This window comes from Aplysia californica, unplaced genomic scaffold (assembly GCF_000002075.1).
Source record: "Aplysia californica isolate F4 #8 unplaced genomic scaffold, AplCal3.0 scaffold00417, whole genome shotgun sequence".
Classification (NCBI taxonomy): Eukaryota; Metazoa; Mollusca; class Gastropoda; order Aplysiida; family Aplysiidae; genus Aplysia; species Aplysia californica.
Genome location: NW_004797687.1, coordinates 568,718 through 591,297, shown reverse-complemented (window position 1 = coordinate 591,297; position 22,580 = coordinate 568,718). Strand labels below are relative to the sequence as shown.

At 41.5% G+C, this 22,580-nt stretch overlaps 2 protein-coding genes across 5 annotated transcripts in view; both read left to right on the top strand.

Annotated features, from left to right (window-relative positions):
- The first annotated feature begins 411 nt into the window (after positions 1-411).
- On the top strand, positions 412-5,676 carry LOC101849631 (serine/threonine-protein kinase fray2). Of its 4 annotated transcripts, none has more exons than XM_035971325.1 (4): positions 412-462; positions 2,351-2,660; positions 3,981-4,425; positions 5,285-5,676. In XM_035971325.1, the coding sequence occupies exons 1-4, from the start codon at positions 427-429 to the stop codon at positions 5,544-5,546; spliced, it is 1,053 nt and encodes a 350-aa protein (XP_035827218.1). In that variant the 5' UTR covers positions 412-426; the 3' UTR covers positions 5,547-5,676. The 4 variants fall into 4 exon arrangements, with proteins under 4 accessions (XP_035827218.1, XP_035827217.1, XP_035827219.1 ...); XM_035971324.1 differs by having other exon boundaries at positions 412-495; XM_035971326.1 differs by lacking the exon at positions 412-462 and adding an exon at positions 598-756 and having other exon boundaries at positions 2,327-2,660.
- A 10,819-nt stretch (positions 5,677-16,495) lies between these two features.
- LOC106012569 overlaps positions 16,496-22,580 on the top strand; it is a 36,388-nt gene continuing 30,303 nt past the window's right edge. The window contains exon 1 of the mRNA XM_013085897.1: positions 16,496-16,807. Within this exon, the coding sequence (XP_012941351.1) occupies positions 16,496-16,807 (312 nt within the window). The remainder of the gene's footprint in view (positions 16,808-22,580) is intronic.

Genomic DNA, 22,580 nt, shown 5'->3' with positions numbered 1-22,580 from the left:
TGGAGTTGGGGACAGAAAGTGTAAACAAAAGCAGACGACAGGACATAGTTTGAGAGCAGTACGTGGGGTGAATGGAAATAAATTAAGAGAAGAAAATTTTCCGTCGCTGTTAGGTTTCGAACCCGGGACCTATTGAATGAGAGATGAACACCGTAACCTCAAGACCACGAGAGCCCCATAGGGTGGTGTTTAATATACATCCCAAAGAAAGAAACTTTATGTTACGTAGAAAAAAGGATTTCCTTAACTTAAAAAAACTTTCGTTTGTCGCTGACCTTGTCCTACAGGCGTGACGTGCAGAGTTAAGTGCGCATTGGCAACTAAACACTTGAACAAGATTTTTTTTTATATCAGGAACAGACGAAGGCGAACCAGCTATAGTGACTTGACACGTTAAAAAGTAATTGTTTTTGTTGTTGAGAGCTTATGAAGTTGTCAGTGCCCGGCACAAGTGGATGGCAGGTAAGGAACATCACTCTCCACAAGACGGGGGAGGTAAGTGCGAGGAAGTGACGTCATGGATCTCATTTTTCGGGAAAATTGCTAGGATCCAGGGTTAACACAGGTTAAACATTAATGTCAAACCAGTTCCCTGACCTTGTTTACTATATTATATAACTCTTCGTTCTTTAGGTCAGTTCATAACGCGATATCTAACTGAACTGCGCTGGTGGAGAGAAATAACAGAAGATAAGTTGGGGCCTGAGATCTTCAGCACAAACTATCTTCCCCCGGGACTCATCTGATTGGAGGCAGGCAAGTGAAACGACAAAGAGCAGTTCTACTTAGCAACGCACAGCATAATCGTATACCATTCTGTGCATACAAAATAATGTGAAGTTCATTCATTTAATCAGCTGCCCCATTGGTTTGGATGCGAATTTTTGTTTAGGGAAAGCCAGGCTTTCTCGACAACGACCGTTCTTGGCTTGCTTATCGCTTTAAAAATAAAGTATGCTATACATTACGTCGTCACCTTGAATGGGCTACAAAAGACAAACAGCAAAGCTTGAACCAAAAGAGAAATTTGGGTTTTATAGTGCGGTCTAAATTCGTGGCCCAACTTATTGTCAAATATTTTCTTAACTATAGAACATTGATTCTCCAACCTTTGCACAACGATTTGTATCAATTTATCTTAACAGATCAACATTTTTGTAAACACCTGCTAGCTGTATTCTAGCAGTTTCCTTAATAAATACTAGATAAAAAAATCCAAAACGGTAGTTTGTACATATTTTAAAACGTTTACAGCTGGAGCAATATCGCTTTTAAAAGCAAGTCCGTCATTCTAATTTTTTTTTTAATCGCAAAATTATGCTTATTGAATGCATGTTTTAAGAACTTTAAAGCAAAAAATGTGTTCAGTACAAAATTATTTCCTGGTAACAAGTTTTGCAACCTTGTAAATACTGATATTAACAATCTGTGACATAGGCCTTATGCGTAAGCAAAATCTGTGTGAGTAGCGGGAAGTAAGGTGAAAAATCCCATTTTCTGCGTGACATAGATTTATAGTATGTTATATAAAATTATGAAGAAAATCCTTTTAACATATTCTCAATTATTGTGGAAAAATACGACTAAGCTAAGACAAATTGATACAACCTGCTGTGCAAAGTAAGGGCGACGTTAAAGATATATTTGAGGATAAGTTGCGCCTCGAAGTTTTGACCGCACTATATGGCTTTTACTCAGAATGCTTGTGATGAATCAAGCGCAGAGTCAAAACCGTTCAAAGAGGTTTTTTAAAAATATTTTTTTTAAATGCTGTTTTGAAACTGCGTTCCTTAATGAAGCAAAATCTTCTCCTCTAACTTGCAAAGTACAAATTGTAATGCCTGTTGTGTAGCGGTTAGGCGCTTCGCCGTCGATCGAAGAAGACCTGAGTTCGATTCCTGTTGTTCGAGAATTTTTTAAATAGAGCATCTCGGACTTCCTGCTGCGACGTTGTTTTCCTCTCAGCCCGCGTTGTTCCTGGCAGACAGATCCGAGACCCGCCTCAGAAACTGTCTAAATTGAACCGATGGGACGTTAAACTTCTACATTAAAAATAGATGCAGTCCGTGATTCAAAAACACAACAATTTTGTCAAACTTAAGTAACCTCACCTTTTCAACCTCAATCACAAAAATGTTCACATATTGGTTTTGATCTACAGAACATTAGCTCGGTATGATTTGGAATGTTTAGATTCCTATTTCTCTTTTTTGTTTTTGTTTTTATTGATTGTTTTGGTTTATTGTTCATTAGTTGTTTTTTGTAGATTCCTATTTCTCTTTTTTGTTTTTGTTTTTATTGATTGTTTTGGTTTATTGTTCATTAGTTGTTTTTTGTGGGAATCGTACAGACGCTCCAGATGATGAAGTGCTTCGACTTGTTGAGTGTTTTGCTGGTGGCAACGCTGTTTGCCTCGGTGGCCCCCGCCGTTCTGTCACGTGACAATGTTCTGACAGCTCTGGGTTTGTCTAAGGAGAAGGGAGACATCTCCTGGGAGACCCGCCTTGACCAGGGCGTGGTTCAGTCGACTGACGATGGGGACGATGACGAAGACTCTAACGATGACGACTTGGCGATTCTTGACGCCTTGAGGCAGATTGTGTCCGAGAAGGAAGAAGATGAACTCCTGGAACAGTTGGAAAACCAGCTTGCAAATCTAGGTAAGACAAACACTTTTTCACTTTCGTTTTAAATTGGGCACTTCAAACTACACGTTTTTATTTCATTTTGAGTGCAAAGAAAAACATCTGCACGATAACGAAGAAATGCATGACAGACGAACAGAATAAAAAAAAAGAAAGAAAAGAGGTAGGGCCAACCTGCAACCCGCTAGTTCTATTTATACTCTTAGCAAACGGACAGGTTATCATAAGGTGTCTTCACATGTGTCATATCGATCTAATAGGAATGTTTTCCCAACCTACTCTTCCATTTAGTTTGAAGAAAAATATATTGCGTTGATTGATTGTGACTTGATTCCCTGTACACAGACATAACTTCTTGATTTCCGGTAGAAGTAATGTTCTAGGTCACGTATCTTCAAGATTCTTAGTGTAGGTTTTTTACGCTTCTGTCGACACAATTTAGGCTCTTTTAGGAGTCTGCCTGGCAGGGCAAACCCAGGCAAAAAGGGATTGTACATGTACATCGCAGCAGAAAGACCGAAAAACTAGAGAAAAAAATGAAAAAAAATCCTTCCCACACAACGATCAAACTTGTGTGTCCTATGTACGGCTGTGAAGCACCTAACTGCTACACCACGGACGCAGGTGCCCTAAAGGTTATTAGTTCCCATATCAGTTTATGATTTCATGACTGTATTTCGACTGAGACTAGGAAAGGTCATGATTAAAGTAGGTCCAATCACTGGCTAATTGTACGAAGCATACAAACGTGTACTACGTGAGTGGTACCTGTGACTCAAAATTTGAGAGAGTGATGGAACTGGATAAACTAAGCTCTGTGATCTTTGGAAACTTTTTTGAAACGTCAGATGTAAAGGATTTTACTTGACTATGGGCTAAATGGCAAGTTTCCAATGAAAGCAAATGACTTACAGGCCTGCCCATTTCGATGTCAGAATGAGCCCGTATGCTTATGTGAAAAATGCTTCATCTGGGTCACGTTGTTAATTTAAGGTTTTTTAATGCTCGAAGTTGTTGTTGTATTTGATTGTATGTGTTTTTACGCCCCTATCAACACAATTCAGATCATTGAGAGGGACACAACCTCTCAGCAGGAAGACTGGGATACTCAATTTTCAAAAAAATATTCGCAAGAATCGAACTCGGGTCATTAGATTCTGTGTCCGATTGCAACGCGCCTAACCACTCCACTACAGCCTCTGTTTCGTAAGTCTTGTACGTATTTGTCTGGAATAAAGTATTGAACAATTGCTTGCGGAATATTAAATTAAGAACATATTAATGTATTAGAGTTTGGACATTGTGACTCGGCACATACATTGTTGAATCTTCCAGATGGAGAGACGGACAGCGGCGAAGACGTTTTGCCCAAGCACCGAACCGCCCGCTCTACAAGGTCAAGGACTAGCGCAAGAACAAGTAGCTCCAAAACAAGACAACGGTCAAGAGCAAGATCAAGAACAAGATCAAGAGATAGGAGGAGAGATAGATCTAGAAGCACAGATAGCGCCAGCGATAGAACCAGGGATACAGGCAGAGAAAGAACCAGGGATAGAACCAGAGGCCGGGTGAGGGGAAGAGCCAGAAGCAGGTCACCATTGAGAGAAAGGCTTCATTCCCGTTCCGAGTTACGGGATCGGATCAGGGGAAGGCCAGGGGTAGTATCTCGTCAGGGGATGAGGATCAGAGACACACAAGGTGTGACCAACGTCCTGGACACTGCTACGAATGGAGTCCTCAGCGAAAACATAAATGGCCGCCTGACTCAACAGTACCATAAGTGAGTTGACGAAATATCGAGTTTTCCACAGTCACGTACATATTATTGGTTTAAAATGAACAGGCGTCTGTGGTGCTTTGATATCGTGCACAGAAGACCATAGGGAGCTCTCGTGGCCTAGAGGTTAAGGTGTTCGCCTCTCATTCAAAGGTCCCGGATTCGAATCTGGTTAGCGACGGAAAAATTTTCTTCTCTAAAATTGTCTCCTTTCACCTCCTTTACTTCTCTCTAGCAATGTGCTGTCTTCTGCTTTCGATTCCACTTTCTGCCTCCATCCCCTCACCTCCTTTGCCCCCTCCTTTTCCCCTTCCTCTGGGCTCCTGACTCTTTCTGCCGCCTTTCTGCTGTTACTACTTGACTCCTTTTTACTGCTGTCTTTCAGCCACAACCCTGACCTCGGCCAAAGGCGAACAATCTCGGAGGTCCATGTGCATGTTACGCTCGTTATAGATCCCTTGGTGGTCTAAACTCGATAAGAGTAGGCTTCAAAGTAGCAAAATTCAAACTTTCCTACCAACTGAAAATGTTTAATATGTCCCGCGCGCTCGTATGGCCGTGTGCAGTTATGAGCGCTCAAAAACACTTACCAAGAAAAAGAAAAAAATGACTCACGTTTGACTCCTGTGTAGGGAGAATTGTTCTCGAGTATCTCAATCTTTTGTACTGGTATCCTTCACAATCTGGGTTGGCTCTGACAGAAACGGTCAAGGATTATTATTATTATTATTATTATTATTATATTATTATTATTATTATTATTATTATTATTATTATTATAATTATTATTATTGTTATTATTATTATCATCATTATTATCAATTCCGTGCACTTTTCATTCACATAAAACATATGTTTGCAGGAACGGAAATTTCCTTACCGCCGTGCAGGACTTCAACTCCTTGAATCCCTCTAACATTGCAGACAATACGAACCTGGTAAGCGGAATTTTCCACCGAATAGGCACCCTGCCCGACGGAAGAACGGTCATTGTGCGAAATGGCAGTTCTGGCCAAGATCTCCCCACTCTAGAGATCCGAGACTACACGGACAGTTCAAGACGAAACGAGTATTACGTAAAAGTTAGGTACCACTCTCGTGGTTCAAATACAGGAGGAGCCTAGTTGGCAGCCAAGAGTTGATCGGCTGGAACACTTTTAGTTTCAATAAGAGTGTTACGCCACTTGGAACGAAAATAGGTCATAAAAATGCCAATGATTAGAGGTGTTGCTAAAAAGTAATAAGAAAAGAAAAGAAGGAGGACAGATGAGGACGATAGAGGAGCAAACCACACCAGCCACTGGCCAACCACAGACAGTGATTTATTAATGGATTACTTGAATAGTATAACACAAACAGAAAGCCAGATGTTCGTCAGTATATTATTAGAGTGTTCTTTTAGTAAAGATATGTAACATAGAACACATACATACATACATACAAACATACATACATACATACATACATACATACATACATACATACATACATACATACAAACACACAAACGCGAACACACAAAAAACACACATGCACACAAATGCATACACACAAACGCACACACACAAACACACTTATACAAACAGATACAAAAACACACAAACACGCACACACATAAACACACACATAAACACACACATAAACACACACACACACATACACACACACACACACATATATACACACACACACATACACACAAGCTTCAATCCTAATGATTTGACTAAGTAAAAACTGTAAAATTCAGTTGTATAATGTCGTAACGCTTGCAAGCATCAGCCTACGGGGTGCCCACTAAAAAACAAACGTGTTTGTTTTCAGTTTCAGGCGATCGAGTCGGGCGATCGGCCCGATCCAGCCGTAGTGGGCACCCCGTATTACGCTCCTGTCAGGAATGTTTATCCTTATTTTATTATTAAAGTGTTTTTTGAAACTGCAAGATATTGTTGTTGTTGCTGTTGTTGTTGTTGTTGTTGTTGTCGTTGTTGTTGTTGTTACTGTTGTTGTTGTTACTGTTGTTTTTATTGTTTTTGGTGTTGTTGTTGTTGTTGTTGTTGCTGTTGTTGCTGTTGTTTTTGTTGTTACTTTTGTTGTTGTTACTGTTGTTTTTATGGTTTTTGTTGTTGTTGTTGTTGTTTGGTGATTGTTTCTTCGGTTGACGTTCTTGCTGAAGTCGACCTTCAAAGTTACCATCTTTTCCTGCGTCAATCTCAGAGTTGTTCGAGATCTCTTTCGTTTTGCGAGACATTTTCTCCAAACAGTTGTTCGTTTTGTGGACACTTTGGGGATGTTTTTACTGTCAGCCAGAAATTTTAACAGCAAAAATTCTGGAATATATTATAATAACGGAGCTTTTTTTTTCAAGAGTAAACTCAGTCGAAATTGGAAAGATCAAAAGAGTTCGACAGTCTAAATATCTGCTACATGAGATGTCATTTGTTCCACAGAAATTAAACAAAGAATTGCAATTGCCAAAGACAGTTATAATAAAAATGAATCCAATACTGAAAAATAGAAACTTACACAATGTCAACCAGTGGTGGTGGATAGTGAAGGGCTCACGGGCTTGAGCCCCTACCCCCTCCCTACCCACCACCCCCAACTCTATCCCAAAGTAAATTAAAGTTTCTTCATATGAAACAAGCAGTTGAAACCGTTATGACCGCACGCAATGAACACAGAGTGATCAACTTGGCGGCTTGCTCGCTTATCCAATCACTGCTGTCACCCCTTACAACTATAGTAACCCAGCAGCCAATCAAATGTCTTTAGGGCTCAGCAAAGATGAGCCCTTTTCCCACAGCCCGTCTTTAATTAAACTCATCTCGTAAAAAGGTAGAAGACTGGGAAAAAATAACACTCTACCGAGGGCTTACGCTCTCCTAGCCCTGACAATGGGGTGAAAGTTTACGACACACTTCCCCCCACTGACACAGATACCTATGCGCTCATTGATTCTTTGTTGGGTGCGTTCAACTTTCTCGAATACATGGCCTAATCCAGCTCATAGAAGTATTATGTTTGAAGTGCTGTATGTGCATGTTGGTGTTTGTGTCGCTGAGATTTAACAGTTATAAATCAGGTCGAACTACTTGTAAGGCAACTCTTTCATTACATGAAAACTAATTATAAATCTGGAGGTGAATCGGCTTCGTCCCTACCAACAACAAGAATTTAACTAAGAACAAAGAGATGGAAAACAAAGGCAACTCTTCTCGTTTTCAAACTGCCGTGGCTCACCGTGAGTATAGAAAAATCATCACTGTTTAATCTTATTGCTTGCTATTTGGTGGTAAAGAACTGGAAGCAACCTAAGCCCCTCCCAAATTTTGGTCCACCCACCGCCACTGATGTCTACAAAAAATATGTTTTAAAAGGCTGTGTGCCCCCCCCCCCCCCCCCACCCTTTTCCTATACGGCTATGAATGCTAGGCAATTACCAAATATAGTGAAAATGTAATACGTTACAGTTACAAGCAATAGAAATGTTTTATTAGAAGGCAGTTTAGACTGTTTAGAATTTCATGGAGGGAAATTAAATCAAATGAGTTAATGCTGAAAGACGTTTACTTGATCACTAATAGTAACAACTATTTGAAGGAGACAAATACATTTTCTGGGACACTTGGATTGGCATATAGGCCTTGAACATCTTGCTCTCATGGGAAAAAATTGAAGGCAAACGAAGCAAGGGATAGGCTCAGAGCAAGCTACTCGGAAAACCTAACCAGGCTACATCAAGTACTACCTCGTTTGATTTTTTTCTCCATAGGTTAGGCCCACAGACCTGTAATTGTGAGATTGCAGACGAAAGCAGGCCAATTCATTAGGAAGAAATGTGCAGCAAAACAAATTGCACAAGCTTTACGCCTTCATCGACACTGATTAGATCTTTAGGAAGGGACTGCTTCGACCCTTCGACCAACCGGGTCTAAGAGTGAGAATACACCGTCTCAACAGGCAGACGAAGATAAGATATCAAATAAAAATTCTCTTCACACAGGAATCGATCTCGAGTCTTCCATGTGCTACGGTGAAACTTCAAACCAAAGATCGTTCATAACAAGATAGTTCACTTCTCTCTTTGAGGCAATTAATAAAAGCGTCGCAAAATACACTGGCGCCCTCTTCGATAAATCGCCCGCTTTCCAAAAAAGAGTTACCCTGCTTGTGTGAAAAGCAATAAAAGTGGAACTAACAAGCTGTGCTATTCCTATTCTTCTTCTGGAGAAACGAAGGAGAACTTCAACACAAAGAACGCTGCGCCATCTGAACCAATACGCGGACTTCCGCGGGGAGTCTTTTGGCTGAGTCAACCATCTTGTTATGTACGGTCTAACCGCTACATCAGTGGCGCATGTCTCTCCATTCTCTCTAAAAGAAAAAAAACGGTGCACAGAAGGATAGTTTGAATCCAAACACAGACGTTTTCCATAATGAACTGTTTGGGAATTTCCAAACACACTTGCTTAGCCCGTAAATAAATTAATGTTGTGGGATTCGGGTAGCATTTTAACAATTCTTGATTAGCTCCGCACTTTTTCAACATGTGATATATTATCGTGCAACACAATATTATAAAGGGGGGGGCTCTCGTGGTCTAGAGGTTAAGATATTCACCTCTTATTCAATAGGTCCCGGGATTGAAAGAGGATTGTAACGGAGAATGTTCTTCTCTAAAATTCTCTCCTTTCACATTCTTTCCTGATCTCTAACAATATTTTGTCTTTGCTTTCGTCTCCACTTTCTGTCCCCCACCCCTCACCTCCTTTGCTCCCTTCTCTGGGCTCCTTAGCCCTTCTGCAGCCTTTCTACTGCTAGTCTTGGCTCCTATTGCTGTCTTTCAGCCACACCCCTGATCTTATAGTAGGAGAGATCTACACCTAACCTTCTCGGAGAATGTCGAAAAATCTTGGAGATCCCGTTCATCAGTTGGGCACGTTAAAGATCCCTTGGTGGTCCAAAATCGATAACAATAGGCTTCGGTCGCCATCCGGGCAAAATTCAAAGTTACCTACCTATTGAAAATGTTAAATGTGTCCCACGCGCTCTTATGGCCTTATGCAGTTGCCAGTGCCCGTAAAACACTTACCAAAAAAAAAATAAAAGAATGAAACAAAATTTCAGCTGTGAGATTGTGTTCGAGAAATATAGTCCTTTTTCAATCTTCTCTTCATTAAACACCCTCCCACTACTCTCAGCATCCCCATTCTTGAATTTAATCCACAGCTGTAAAAAAAAAACAACTCCATTCTACAATCTCTCTCTCTCTCTCTCTCTCTCTCTCTCTCTCTCTCTCTCTCTCTCTCTCTCTCTCTCCCTCTCTCTCTCTCTCTCTCTCTCTCTCTATCTATCTATCTATCTATCTATCTATCTATCTATCTATCTCTCCCTCTCTGTATATATATATATATATTATATATATATATATATATATATATATATATATAGGTATGTATTTCCCTCTCTCTCACACTCTCTCTCCTCTCAAGCTCTCCATCATTTTGTTATTCTCTCCATAGAGTCCTATACCCAGCTCTCTTTCTCTCTATCCCCCCTCTCTCTCTCTCTCTCTCTCTCTCTCTCTCTCTCTCTCTCTCTCTCTGTCTCTCTGTCTGTCTCACTTTGTCTGTCTTTTTCTCTCATTTTCTCTGTGCCTCTCTTTCTCTGTCACTGCACTAACAATTGTAGCCAGTAGATTTGGTCCTACGGTTGATACATTTAGCTACCAGAGAGTACCGAGGAAGTTCTCGTCAGGTCCTTCTTTGGGGGGGGGGGGGGCAAATGCTACAGTACAACAGTTCTGTCAATTTTAAGGTATCTTATTCGCGGCAAAGTCGTTTTAATTTGAATTTTGGCACATCTCATTTGCGGCAACAAAGTATCGATAATCGTATTTAAGCCGTACCGATGAGGCATGGGTTTCATTTATGTTAAAAAAAACGCCCGAGATATAGTCACTCAAATTTGGCCTTAAAACCAGGCTTGGCAAAATTGTGCGAAATCAAAGAAACGTAAAAGTGTGTGTGCGCGTATATTGAGGTGCATCAACATTGGTGGAATGGACATGACGTATTAGTTATCTAATGCAAAGAGAATATTGTTGTCTCCGCAGTGAACAGCATCTTCTGGTGATATTTTCAAACAGAGCAATTGCAAATACAACGCAAAACCTGGACTTTACAAAGCATGTGCTCATTAGTATTATAATTCAGTTTTTGTTTAGAAGCCATTGGTTTCGTGTAGAGCACGAAACCTTTTTTGCCTTTGGACTGCGTTGGTAAAATGTTGGACATAATCTTCTGTTAGAAGGGAACAGAGGACACGAAACTGCCCTGGTTTTGGGTGGTCTGGAGTGGAATGAACAAAACCGCCTTCGTGAGAATCACATGATGGCTTGGTTTAGTGGACTACATCGCGCAAGTGCTGGAACATCCTGTCTTTCTCTTATTTTCGTTACGGTGATATTTAACTTTAAGCAAAGCACTTTCTCAGATGGCCAATGTCACTAGGAAATTCTTGGAAAACAAAAAATCAAATCAAAGTAGGAGTGGTCACCAATAAATTGCCCCCATTAAATCCTACATGCGTGTGAAGTCCCATGAAACAGCAACTGAAGAAAAGCGACTTTGCACTCAATTCAGACCTTTTGTTTACAACTGTTTGTGATATTTGGAACGAAATGACAGATAACTATGCCCAAAATGTAATAGAATGGATGCCCAAAGGATTCGTGCACTAAACAAAACCAATGGCTGCTAAGTAAAATAACAATGAGCACACTTATTTTTGTTTAAAGTCCAAGTTTTGCATGGTGTTTGTGATTGCTCCGTGTTCCGTTTTGTTTGAAACTATCGTAGTTAAATATAGTAATGAAATATTGTGTATTGAAGAGATAAACTTCTCCATTCATTGGATATGCAACGCATGTCTATTCTACCAATATTGATGCTCCTGAATACATGATCTAAGACAATTTTGCGTCTCTTTGATTTCGCACAATTTTGCCAAGCCTGATTTTTTAAGGTCAGTTTTGAGTGACCACATCTCAGGTGTCACTTAACATAGATGAATTATTGATGTATCATATGATGCAGAATTTATTTAGCTTTAAATTGGTATGCTGCTTGAGTGAGCAGTGCAAGGCTTTAACACGATTATTGGGTGATTACATTTTCAAGTGTCTTTTGGACGATATTGTATTACGTCCACAGTTTAAATCCTCCGGAAAAATAAATTAATAATAATAAATATAAAGTTTAGTACAATTTTCTCGTCTTTATCTTTATTATAACGTTACACCGCCCTCTCCATTATAACGAATGTAAGAATACACCCCATATCCCTGCACCCCTCCCCGTCCCTCACCCACTCAACCCCGTTTTATTTATCACGAAGCCTATTTATTCATTACATTTGTAGTGTGCTCACACTCGTGTAAAATAATGTAACAAATTCCATCATCTTTTTTCCTTTTTGAAGCTCTTTTCATCAGAACCTGCCCTTGTATGCCTGATTTATGTCTTTTTTGCCCCCCCCCCCTTTTTTTCCCTTTTCCCCTCTAACCCTTTTCACAAAAATCCACAAAACTGAACGGGAAGATAAAAAGCCAGGGCATTCTTTTCTTTCCCTGTGTTTCTCCTGGACAGAAAATGGGCATTGACAATTGAAATTCAAGGCTTATTCTATGTGCTATTTCTTTCTCTCCATTTTTGCTAACCCACTTGGAAAATGACACATTTTTTAAAACCCTTTTTATGAGCAGCATTCAAGAAGTTGATGCAAATCTTAATGAATGAATCCTCAAGAACAAAATAAAAGCTTTGTTCTGTCTTTTTCAGCCAGCGTTGAAGATGTATTCGATATGCGTGAGGGTGCAGACATGCTTGCGAGCTTGTCTGTCTGTCAGTCTGTCTGTCTGTCTGTCTATCTGTCTGTCTGTCTGTCTGTCTGTCTGTCTGTCTGTCTGTCTGTCTGTCTGTCTGTCTGTCTGTCTGTCTGTCTGTCAGCCTCTGAAAGTTTGTCTGTATAGAGATTTTTTTTTACATAAACCTGCTGAATTCCTAGAAAGAGAAGGTGTAGAATAGAATGACAGACAGTAAGACAAACAGGCAGACATACAGATAGACAGACCGGTAGACAGTTAACCACACAAACACAAACACACAATAAATAATATATACCTTATATTATATAAGGACAGAGAGAGAGACGGACAGACACAGAGAGAGAGAGAGAGAGAGAGAGAGAGAGAGAGAGAGAGAGAGAGAGAGAGAGAGAGAGAGAGAGAGAGAGGGAGGGAAAGAGAGAGAGAGATTAAAAGGAAAGGGAGGGAAGAAGAGAAGGGGTCTCTTAAATCAACTGTAAAGATGGACAGGTGAGACAAGGTGATGCGCTAGTTTATTCTGACAGAATGATACAAGCCGGAGGTGATATAAAATCGATAAGAGTAGACTTCGGCCGCCCCCCGTGCAAAATTCAAACATCAATAATGAATTCCTACCAAACTGATAAAGCGCTCAAATGACCTTATGCAGTTGCGAGCGTGGTAAAACACTTACCTGCCCCCCCCCCCCCCCCCAAAGGGAGATGTTGTAGTGAAGTCAGCTTGCAGTATAGAGGAATACAAGAATTCCTGTAGATTCACAAACAGAACTGCTGTATTTTATTTCTGGGGCAAATCCAGAACTGTTTCTTTCGCAAAAAACCTTACTGCGACGTGAAATAAATGGGCTGATCGAACATCTACTAGATCTCCACCCCCACCCCCCCCCCCCCCCCGGGGGCCCGACCCAGCTCGAGAGTCCTCGGAAACAGAAATAATAATATATTTTTTGCCCTTTTAATCAACGTTTTTTCATGTAAAATCCATACATAACTGTGTTTTTAAAAGGACACCAAATGTGTTGAACCGAAAAAAAAGAGAATAAAACCCCAATCAATCAAAATTATCAAAAGTGCGGGACAATGCTGATTTGTTTGATTTCATTACTTTGACGAGAGCTTGATTTCACCATGTTTTGTTCTTAATGGCAACGTGAAGAGTCCTCTGGCGTCATTATTTCTCACAGATCTCGAGTGTTTACGCGTCAACCCATCACATGATAACAATATACCATTTTTCATGTTTCTTTTCATCGACTTGAAAAGCTCTTAAAATTTAAAAAATAAATTATAGGTTTCATGATTTGAGCAGCGCCCATTATGTATGGTGAAGAAAACTCTTTAATTAAGTATTTATTCGAATTACTAACATGGGCTTTTAAAGGACACTTGAAACATAAATACTTTCCCTTTCAAGACTTGTGGATGCTTTTTTAATGATGAATTGCGAGTTTTCAATGCAGTTCTATAATAATTTGAAGTGAGAACACTTCAAGTTAAGGATGTCTATAATTAAAGCGGCTATTAGATTTTTTGAACAGGCGAGAAAGGAAGTTGGCGGCTGCTTGTTAAATGCGTTATGCTTCACTTCTGTTGAAAATATTTGCTCACAGTTTCCGTCCCAGACAGGGTAGAAAAAAGAAAGAAAATCTCTTTTCTCTAGTAATTCAGACAACTTTATCTCTCCCCCACCCCCCCCCCCTCCCTTTTTTCAAGTTTTTCCCGCTGTTAACTCTTCAGGGTGAAGACATACTTCTATTTTTAGAAAGAAAGGTGAACAGCCACAGACAAAAGACACAGCAAAGACGCGTAGGGACTTCTCCATTCAGAAATCGTAGGCGTTATTCTCTAAATGCGAATATCCGTTAAAAGGAATTTTTCAGGAAACAAAAAAAAAGGGTTTTGGTTCTTCTGATTCAGATAATTTTTGCATTTTAAACTTCTACTCTCTAGTTCGCATGGTTGAAAAACTCATTTTGTAGGGTGAAAGATTCGTGATTGCCCCGCACAGGGTGGGGAATCTCCTACTGAGGTGATTAAGGCCAAGGTCGGCTGTGAGAATGGAATATTTCCTTCAATTTTATGATTTTCTGTTTCTGCAATATTATTATTCTGTATCCACTTGCTCATCTTGGGAAATACATTCTAGAGCCTAAAACTGTTTATACGTCCATGGAAGTGCAACCTACAGACAGGCAGGCAATCACATAACTCACAGTTTGTGCTAAAAGAACGGCTAAAACAGGCCTTAGTTACGCCGGTAAAAAATAAACGCTACAATGGAAAATTTGGTATAGATACAAAGGTCGTCTTCTCCTCTACACGCTACTGTCTGCCTTGACCTTCTGTGTTGTTATATTCCATCACAAAATTCATGCCACTCAAAATGCAAATAAAAGTCTTCATAACGGCATATGAAGCCATTGCTCGAAGGTTAAGTTTACCTCTTCCAAGAAAGTAAAGTTTTCTATGCTGGTGGCCATTGCTGAGTTCAACCATGGCCCAAAAGGTAGCAGTATTGTGATGGAGCTGTATGGTCAGAGAGACAGTACCAATTCAGCTTGGTGACATAACGGGCAGCAATTCGGATTGCTTGAAGTCAAAGGTATGAGGAGGAGAAACTGTCTAAGAGAAGGTCTTTGAGGCACATGGCATGAACTAGAAGGGAGAAGGAATTGGAAGAACTTGAGGGTGGTCCAAGCCATGCTGCTGGCTCATTAAAAAAAAATTTTCGGGTTGGAAACATAATGAAAACAGGAGGCAAGTGCACTTTTGCAATAAAAGCTTATTTTCTCAAAAAACAAAAAATTTGTGCATTTGAAGTTACAAATCTCCTATGTGGTTTGTGTGACATGCTTTAAATTTACACCATGTGTTTACAACATCAAATACAAATTTTGTCTCATTCATATGTATATACGGTGCAAAAAATTTTTTTACGATTTTTTTATGTTAGAGGAGAGCTTATAATTGCATAATATACATACACAAGTTTCAAAAAATCGTAAAAAATACAGCTATTCATTTAGTGAACTGAAAATCAGACAAAATGTGCATGACGTTAATGATAGTATGTGTGCCAACTTTCATGACTGTTGGGTGAATAACGAAAAAAAAATGTTCCATGGAAATATACTTAAAAATCCAAGATGGCGGCTGTTTTTCCTGTTTCCATGGCAACCAAAGCATTTTTCGAAAAATGAAATGTATCACATGTGAAGAAAATCTCTGTGGGGTATGGTTATCACAAGTAAGTAGATGGGAAATTACCCATCTAGCTTTTAGTTTTCACTGTAGACCTTGAACAACATAACTAGAATATTCATGACTTTCGATTCCCCCGGACAGGAACGTAATATGATACGAAACAAATAATAATAATATACTTACCGGCAAAAGTAATGCGATTTCACATGACACAAGAAGAGGAGAGTAAATTGAACCAATATTTTTATTTAGAGAAACAGGTTTGAGGCGTCTCAGATTGCACAAAACAATACTTGGGAGTTGGGGATTTGCTTGGGGACAGATTTTGTTACTCGGCATCAATGATTTTGACCTTGAGGCTTAAGTTCCAGTCAGTATCTGGTACGGCCCCCATTAGTGTTGATGCCAACAGTGCATCGGCGGTGCATAGAGTGGACCAAGCGATTTGTTTGTCAGTTGGGGACCTGCACCCACTCCTGAAGAATAGCAGCACCCAGTTGTGCAGCTGTCCGGGGTCTGGGCTGGAGTTGGTTGAGACGCCTCTGAAGGACGTCCCGTAGGTGTTCTATTGGGTTCATTTCTGGTGATTGGGGTGGGTGAGGCATGGTGGGTATGTTGTTCTGCACCAGGAACTGCTGGGTAGCACGCGCTGTATGAGGCTGGGCGGTATCCTGCTGAAAGAGGGGGTTTTGATGTCTCAGAAAAAATGAAGCAACATGGGGCTGCAGGATTTGGTTGATGTAGCACTGTGCCGTCACTCCGTTGTCACGTCCAGGTCCTAAATTTTTCAAGATCATGGGGCCCAGTCTTTGACTGATACCGATTGCGCCCCATATCATCACGCTTTAACCTCCCCACGGGTTTCCTAGATGTTCTCGTCAGAGTAGCGTTGTCCGGGGTGGCGCCAAATTCGGACCCGTCTATTGTCAGGATCGATGCAGAAGCGACGCTCGTCGCTGAAGATCACACGCTGCCCCTGTCGATGACACCGGTTAACGTGGTTCTGAGCCCACCCGAGACGAGCTCGTCAATGATGGACGTTCAGGAGTGTTCTCTTCTTCGGGCGTCGACAACGCAGCCCCCTGGCCACAAGTCGGCAGCGTATGGTGCGGTCTCTCACGGCTCTATCGTACGATCCTATGGTGTTCTGAGCTGTCTTGGAGGCAGACAATCGTGCATTTCGGCCATGCTGACGCGCGACGAAGCGGTCTCGGGCAGCTGTTGTCAGTCGAAGTCTTCCGCTTCTTTGGAGATCTCTCGTGGATTTGGTTACCTGGAATCTGTTTTGCAGACGGTAGATAGTACTGGAATGCATTCCCAGGACAGTTGCCACCTGCTGAGGGCTCTCATCGGCTTGCAGACACCCAACAGCTCTTTCTCGATTTTCCGCAGATTAACTTGGCATCTTGATAGTCGGACTATGCAACACTCAATCAACATTTTAGGGCAGAGAATATCTTGGCCAGACCAACTTAACATGTGAGCAAAAATTCACAATTCAATTCACACTTTAATTGCGTACCATTGAGAAGGTTGCTTTGTTGTATTGTTTGATGCATAAGCGGCCAAAGAGCGTGTTGTGTTTTTTTAATCAAGCTAATCCAATAACAAGAACACATTGAGAATAGAGTCAAATGAAAACATCTCACAAAAATACTCAGTTTTGTTTTCTACACATGGTGTTGCTTTTTCGCGTTATTTATGCCGGTCAGTATATTCAGTCTCTCTGCTTATTGATGGTGACTGACAGGGTTGGAACACATCGCTATCTAAATGACCTAACTTCTGGCGAGGAAGGCTTAAAACACTTGCTGGGGCTGTCGTGGTCTACAGGTACGGTGTTTGCCTCCTGACAGCGACGGAAACTTTTCTTCTCTGAAAAAATGTTCTCCTTTCACCTTTCCTGCTCTTTAATCATCCTCTGTCGCCTGTTTTGTCTCCACTTTCCTTTACCCCACCCCCACCCCCACCCACCACCCTCACAACCTCTTTTCCCCCGCTTCTGGGCATCTGGCTCTTTTTGCTGCCTTTCCGCTGCTAGTCCTTGGCTTCTTACTACTGTCTTTCAGCCACACCCCGATCTTAGGGTAGGTAAGATGTAACACCTAGCCTTCTCGGATAAGGGCAAAGCATCTCAGAGGTCCGGTTAGCAATGTTGCGCACGTTAAAAATCCCTAGATGGTCCTAAAATCAATAGAAAAAATTAATTCCTACCAAACTGAAAACGCTTATTGTGCCCCGCTCACTCATATGACCTTACGCAGTTGCGAACGCCGTAAAACACTTATTAAAAAAACCCACTTGTCATCAATCAATCAGCGTCGAGGTTAGACGTTTCACCGCTGCACACAGAACACCTGGATTCAATTCATATGTGGGGAGAATTATTATCGAGTATCTCAGCTGTTGCAAAACTGAAGGCAAACGAGGCAGGGGAAAATCTAGAGTAACCTACTAGGAACGATTCAACAGATGGGGGACGGGGAGAGATCAGGATCTGGATAACGTAGCTTTTTCGAGAACACCCGAGCAAAGGAATGAATGGAGACCCATGATCGCTGCCGTCTGTCGCAGATCTGGCACTTAATTATGATGGTTTCGGATTTTTTCTTCTGTGACGTACTTCAGTCTCTCACTCTCTCTCATCCCAGGTTGGCACTGACCGGCAAGGTCGAACCCAACTTCTTAATAATCAAAACTGTGTCGATGGGGGCGTGAAAAGACGCCTACGTTGAAAAAAATTCAACCATGGCATTAGCAAAGGTTAATAACTCCTCTCCCCCCTCATCGTTAAGCAAACAACTTCGCACCCTGTTCCTTGTTTCTACCGATTTAATTAATAAGCGGCTGAAATAATAGTATATCAGTTATGAACACTGTTTGCTTTTTCCTGGGATCACCTTGTCACAGTACAGCGGGGTTGTTAAGGGTCACAGCTTCAGAACAGCTAGAATAATGGGGTTATGTTTACTGTCTGTTCAAGGTCAACATTTTGTTGTTGACTCAACCTTTTTTGTTAGTTTGTTTGTTTAGTTTGTTATTTTGTCTTGTCCAGGACAATTTATATCAACCTCTTTTCTGTTAGGGTGCAGGCGTACCAAAGGTACCGTCGGCGTTGTGCTTGACAGCGGTGCACTTGCCACACCCGGGATATTAACGTGTTCTTATGCACAGTAGAACTGTTAATGGGCTGATTTATCAATGGCATGCTCATACTGTGCTGGAACAACATAGGGGGAACTGCTGCTTTTTCTTTCCTTACCCTTACAACGGTCATTTCCTCTACTTCTTTTGTATGTTTGTCACTCTCTTGTGAACTGCTATTTCCGGGGTACCTTCATAGTCGAAGCAGACTTTGTACTTCTGAGGTGAGAGAGGTGAGCAGAGTAAGCCTGATTCCCCGTTTGGACTTCTCTGTTGACATCCATCCACTGGCACTCAGTTGCGAGCGCCGAAAACCTTACTATAACAATCAGGTGCACTTGGTCCGGGTTCGATTCGCCTTGTCTTGTCGTTGTCTCTTTATCCTTCCTCTTGTATCGCTCTACGTCGAGGGGAGAGGCAATTTTCGGTCAAAGCCTAGGTGGGTGGTTTCTGTTGTTGATATATTATTCTTTTAGGGACTTCTTTAACACCATCCAGCTGACTGACCGACCTCTTATTTTGTTATTTTTGGTGGAGTGCTACATCTTCCTGAGTTCCCTACATGGCCCAGAGATGAAAGAAGAAAAAATTCAAAATAGCTGCGTTTGAGATGTGGTGCTAAGGTAGAATTGCACTGATTAGCTGGAAAGCAAAAAAAAAAAAACAGAAAAGAAAAGAAAACCCCCCAGAAAAAACAGAAAACTGATAGTGAGGTGTGTCAGGTTCTCCACACTAGACAAACCCTGCTAAACAAAATGAAAAGTGGAAAATACAATACTATTGTAACATAAAGCTCCAACAGATCATTATAAAGGAAATACTCAAAGGCAACATGTGGAGCAAAAGGACGAAAGGTAGACAAAGAACAAGGTGGAACGATAGCATCAAGGCATGGACTGCCAGCAGCATAACAAAAAAGTGTTAGTATGGAATCCACAGGGTAAAAGATCAAGGGGAAGACCACGTGTAACCTAGAGAAGAATCCACATAAATTGATGTACAGAAAAGTGGGAAGATATGAAATAACAATACATCAAGAGGCTAGCCCAGGATAGAGAAAGGTGGAAAGTGTTTGTGGCCTATACCCTGATGCAGGGTGAGAAAAGCAATGATGATGTTGGACTGGCCTTAGTATAACCGAGTGTACGACGATAGCTAGCGAACGTAAGCAAAAATTGAGGGTCATTGCACGTTAACTTCTGATCTGGAGATAACATCTCCAGGTATCCAGGTATTTTGGACTTAGTTCATTTGTAAAAGTTCCAAGGCCCTCTTGATAGTGTAGTTGGAGATACCACTGGTAGGTGCAAATCGTGAGTTTATACGGTCGGGGGCTATCGACTCTTAGCTGGGTCCAACGTTTTGTCCTTGGGTAAGACACTTTACACAAATTTCCCGCTTTCGGAGATGGACGTTCAAGTCGGAAGTCCCGCCTCTTGAATAACTTGAATAATGTGGCGTCCGTGGCCTAGTGGTTAGGCTCTCGGACTCGCAACCGTAAGGTCGTGGGTTCGAATCCCGTCAGGGGCCCGACGTTGTGTCCTTGGGAAAGGCACTTTACACGAATGTTCCCCACTTCTCCCAGGTGGGAATGGGTAGCCGGCTTTAGACAGCGAAAGATCTTGTCAGTTTGTTAGTGTTTGAACGCTTAATCAGCTGCTTGCACTGAATGATTCCCGGGAAACTGAGAATGTTTCGGAATGTTATATGGTCTGCTGGGGTAATAATATAGTGTAAAGCGCATAGAGCCTGCTGTTGAGCGGGGATATGCGCTATACAAATGCTATTTAATATTTTTATTATTAGAACCTAACAGTGTTGATATGGACGTTATACCTATACCATTTCACCATGTTTTCATAGCCACATACGAAAGAAGATGTCGAACTCTACCAGAAATACAGGTTCTATGTCACCCTTTTTTGTGGTAATTCTTTGGTCTGTTTATTCCTAGCACTCGTTGTCCTTTTGTGTCGATACCTTTCTCTTTACTCCTATACGTCCGACTTTGCCTCCATGGAAAACACACTTTTCACGAATTTCCCATTTGGCTCTGTCTTTTGGGAGAAGGGCGTTAAACTCGTAAGTCCCGCCTCTTAAATAACCAAATAGAGTTGATACAGGCGTTAAACCTATACCGTTTCACCATTTTACTCCTACAGTGCTCTCCAGTCATTTGGCCTGGGCCTTAAAAATAAGTCAGCAGAGTCTTGACTTTAAAATAACCTTATTTTGAAAACAAAATTAATAATATAGACGTCTGTGGTGTAGCTGTTAAACACCTAGCTGTCGTACGAAGAAGACATACGTTCGATTCCCCTGTAGGCAATTTATACTTCGATACCCATTTATCTTCCCCATCCAAAGAATCATGTTAAAATGTGGTACCAAAAAAAATCACCCACTATTATCTGAAGGGGGGAAAAGTCCACATATTTATTTTGCTGCAGCGATTATGGTGATGCTGGTGGAGCCTATGGGTCGATGAAAACTTCCATAAGATTGTTAAATTGCAGGCCCAGGGGTCTATTTTTGTTGGTTGTTGAGATGAACAATGGCGCTTTGTCGGACTGTGTCTCTGGTCGATGATGAATCAATTGATTTAGGGCAAAGTAGTTTGAAGGGTACAGACCGAGAGAAAGAGAGAGAGAGAGAGAGAGAGAGAGAGAGAGAGAGATAGAGAGAGAGAGACAGAGAGAGACAGAGAGAGACAGAGAGAGACAAAGAGACAGAGACAGAGACAGAGACGGAGAGAAAGATAGGAGATGGGGAGGGGAAGTAGAGGGAGAGAGAGTGGGAGTTTGAGGAGGGAGAGAGTGGGAGAGAGCAAGAGAGAATAAAAGCCACTGAGTGAAAGAAAAAAAATAGTGCGTGACAGACAGACATACAGACGGACAGGCAGACAGACAGACAGACAGACAGACAGACAGACAGACAGACAGACAGACAGACAGACTTTTTTTATGTAGGTGATTTTATACCCCAATTAACACAATTCAGATATTTTAGAGGGCTTGGATTATGACCCTGCCGATTACGGTCAACGAGAGGTGAAAGACTGAAACACTCGATAACAATTTCTTGGAATTACTTGGATTCAGATCTGGAATCATAGCAGGCTGCACATGTCCATAGCTGCTCATCTTTCCTTTCCAGCGTCCACCCCAGGGTCTTCCTGCTAATTGTCTCCATGAGGAGCTGGTTTGAGACACGCCTGCCCACTCCTCGGAGCAAACTTTTTCCCCTGTGTCCCGCACACAATTTTCTTTTATTGTGCTGAGTGTGTGGGAGTCTGTCTCCTCTTGGTCGTGAAGGCTGTCCTTGCATCTGGCGATCACCGTTGGTGGGTCGAGCATGATTCGGCCTTTGAGTGCTGCTTTGCGGGCAAGTTCATCAGCACGCTTATTTCCGTGCACCCGGCGTGACCAGGGCAGAATACCCATGTAATCTTAGCAGGTGGCTATTTACCATGGAAGCTCTCCAGTCACTGTAGAGTCACCCACTCCTAATTTTTTCTAGGGTGCTCATCGAATCTGTGACGAACAGGGCATGTTTATACGCTTCCATACTGATCCATTCCAGCGCCTCTGTTATTGCCTTAACCTCCATTGCCATGCTCGATGTAGTGCACTCATAGGCTCCAGACTGTTCTTCAATTATCCGTCAACTCAAATACTGAACTCTCCGGTTGGGAATCGAGCTTGGGTCACCTTCAAGTGACAGCGAAGACCGTAACCGCTGCACCACAAACACCAGTAAGCAATTGAGAGAAAAAAGAGGGGGGGGGGCAGAAAAACAGGAAGGAATTATTATTACACATTTGGTGAAAGTTGCAATCTCTTAAACTATGTCTCTTTAGAGAGGTTGAACTATGGTTGCTTCTTAATTTTGTTGTTGAGAATGAATCAAACACATACATCCTC

Bases quoted from the DNA above. Each gene is read 5' to 3' on its own strand.
- LOC101849631 (XM_035971324.1), top strand. From the start codon at position 427: ATGAAGTTGTCAGTGCCCGGCACAAGTGGATGGCAGGTAAGGAACATC. The intron at 496-2,350 runs GTAAGTGCGAGG...GGAATCGTACAG, and splicing joins CTCTCCACAAGACGGGGGAG to ACGCTCCAGATGATGAAGTG. The intron at 2,661-3,980 runs GTAAGACAAACA...TGAATCTTCCAG, and splicing joins AAACCAGCTTGCAAATCTAG to ATGGAGAGACGGACAGCGGC.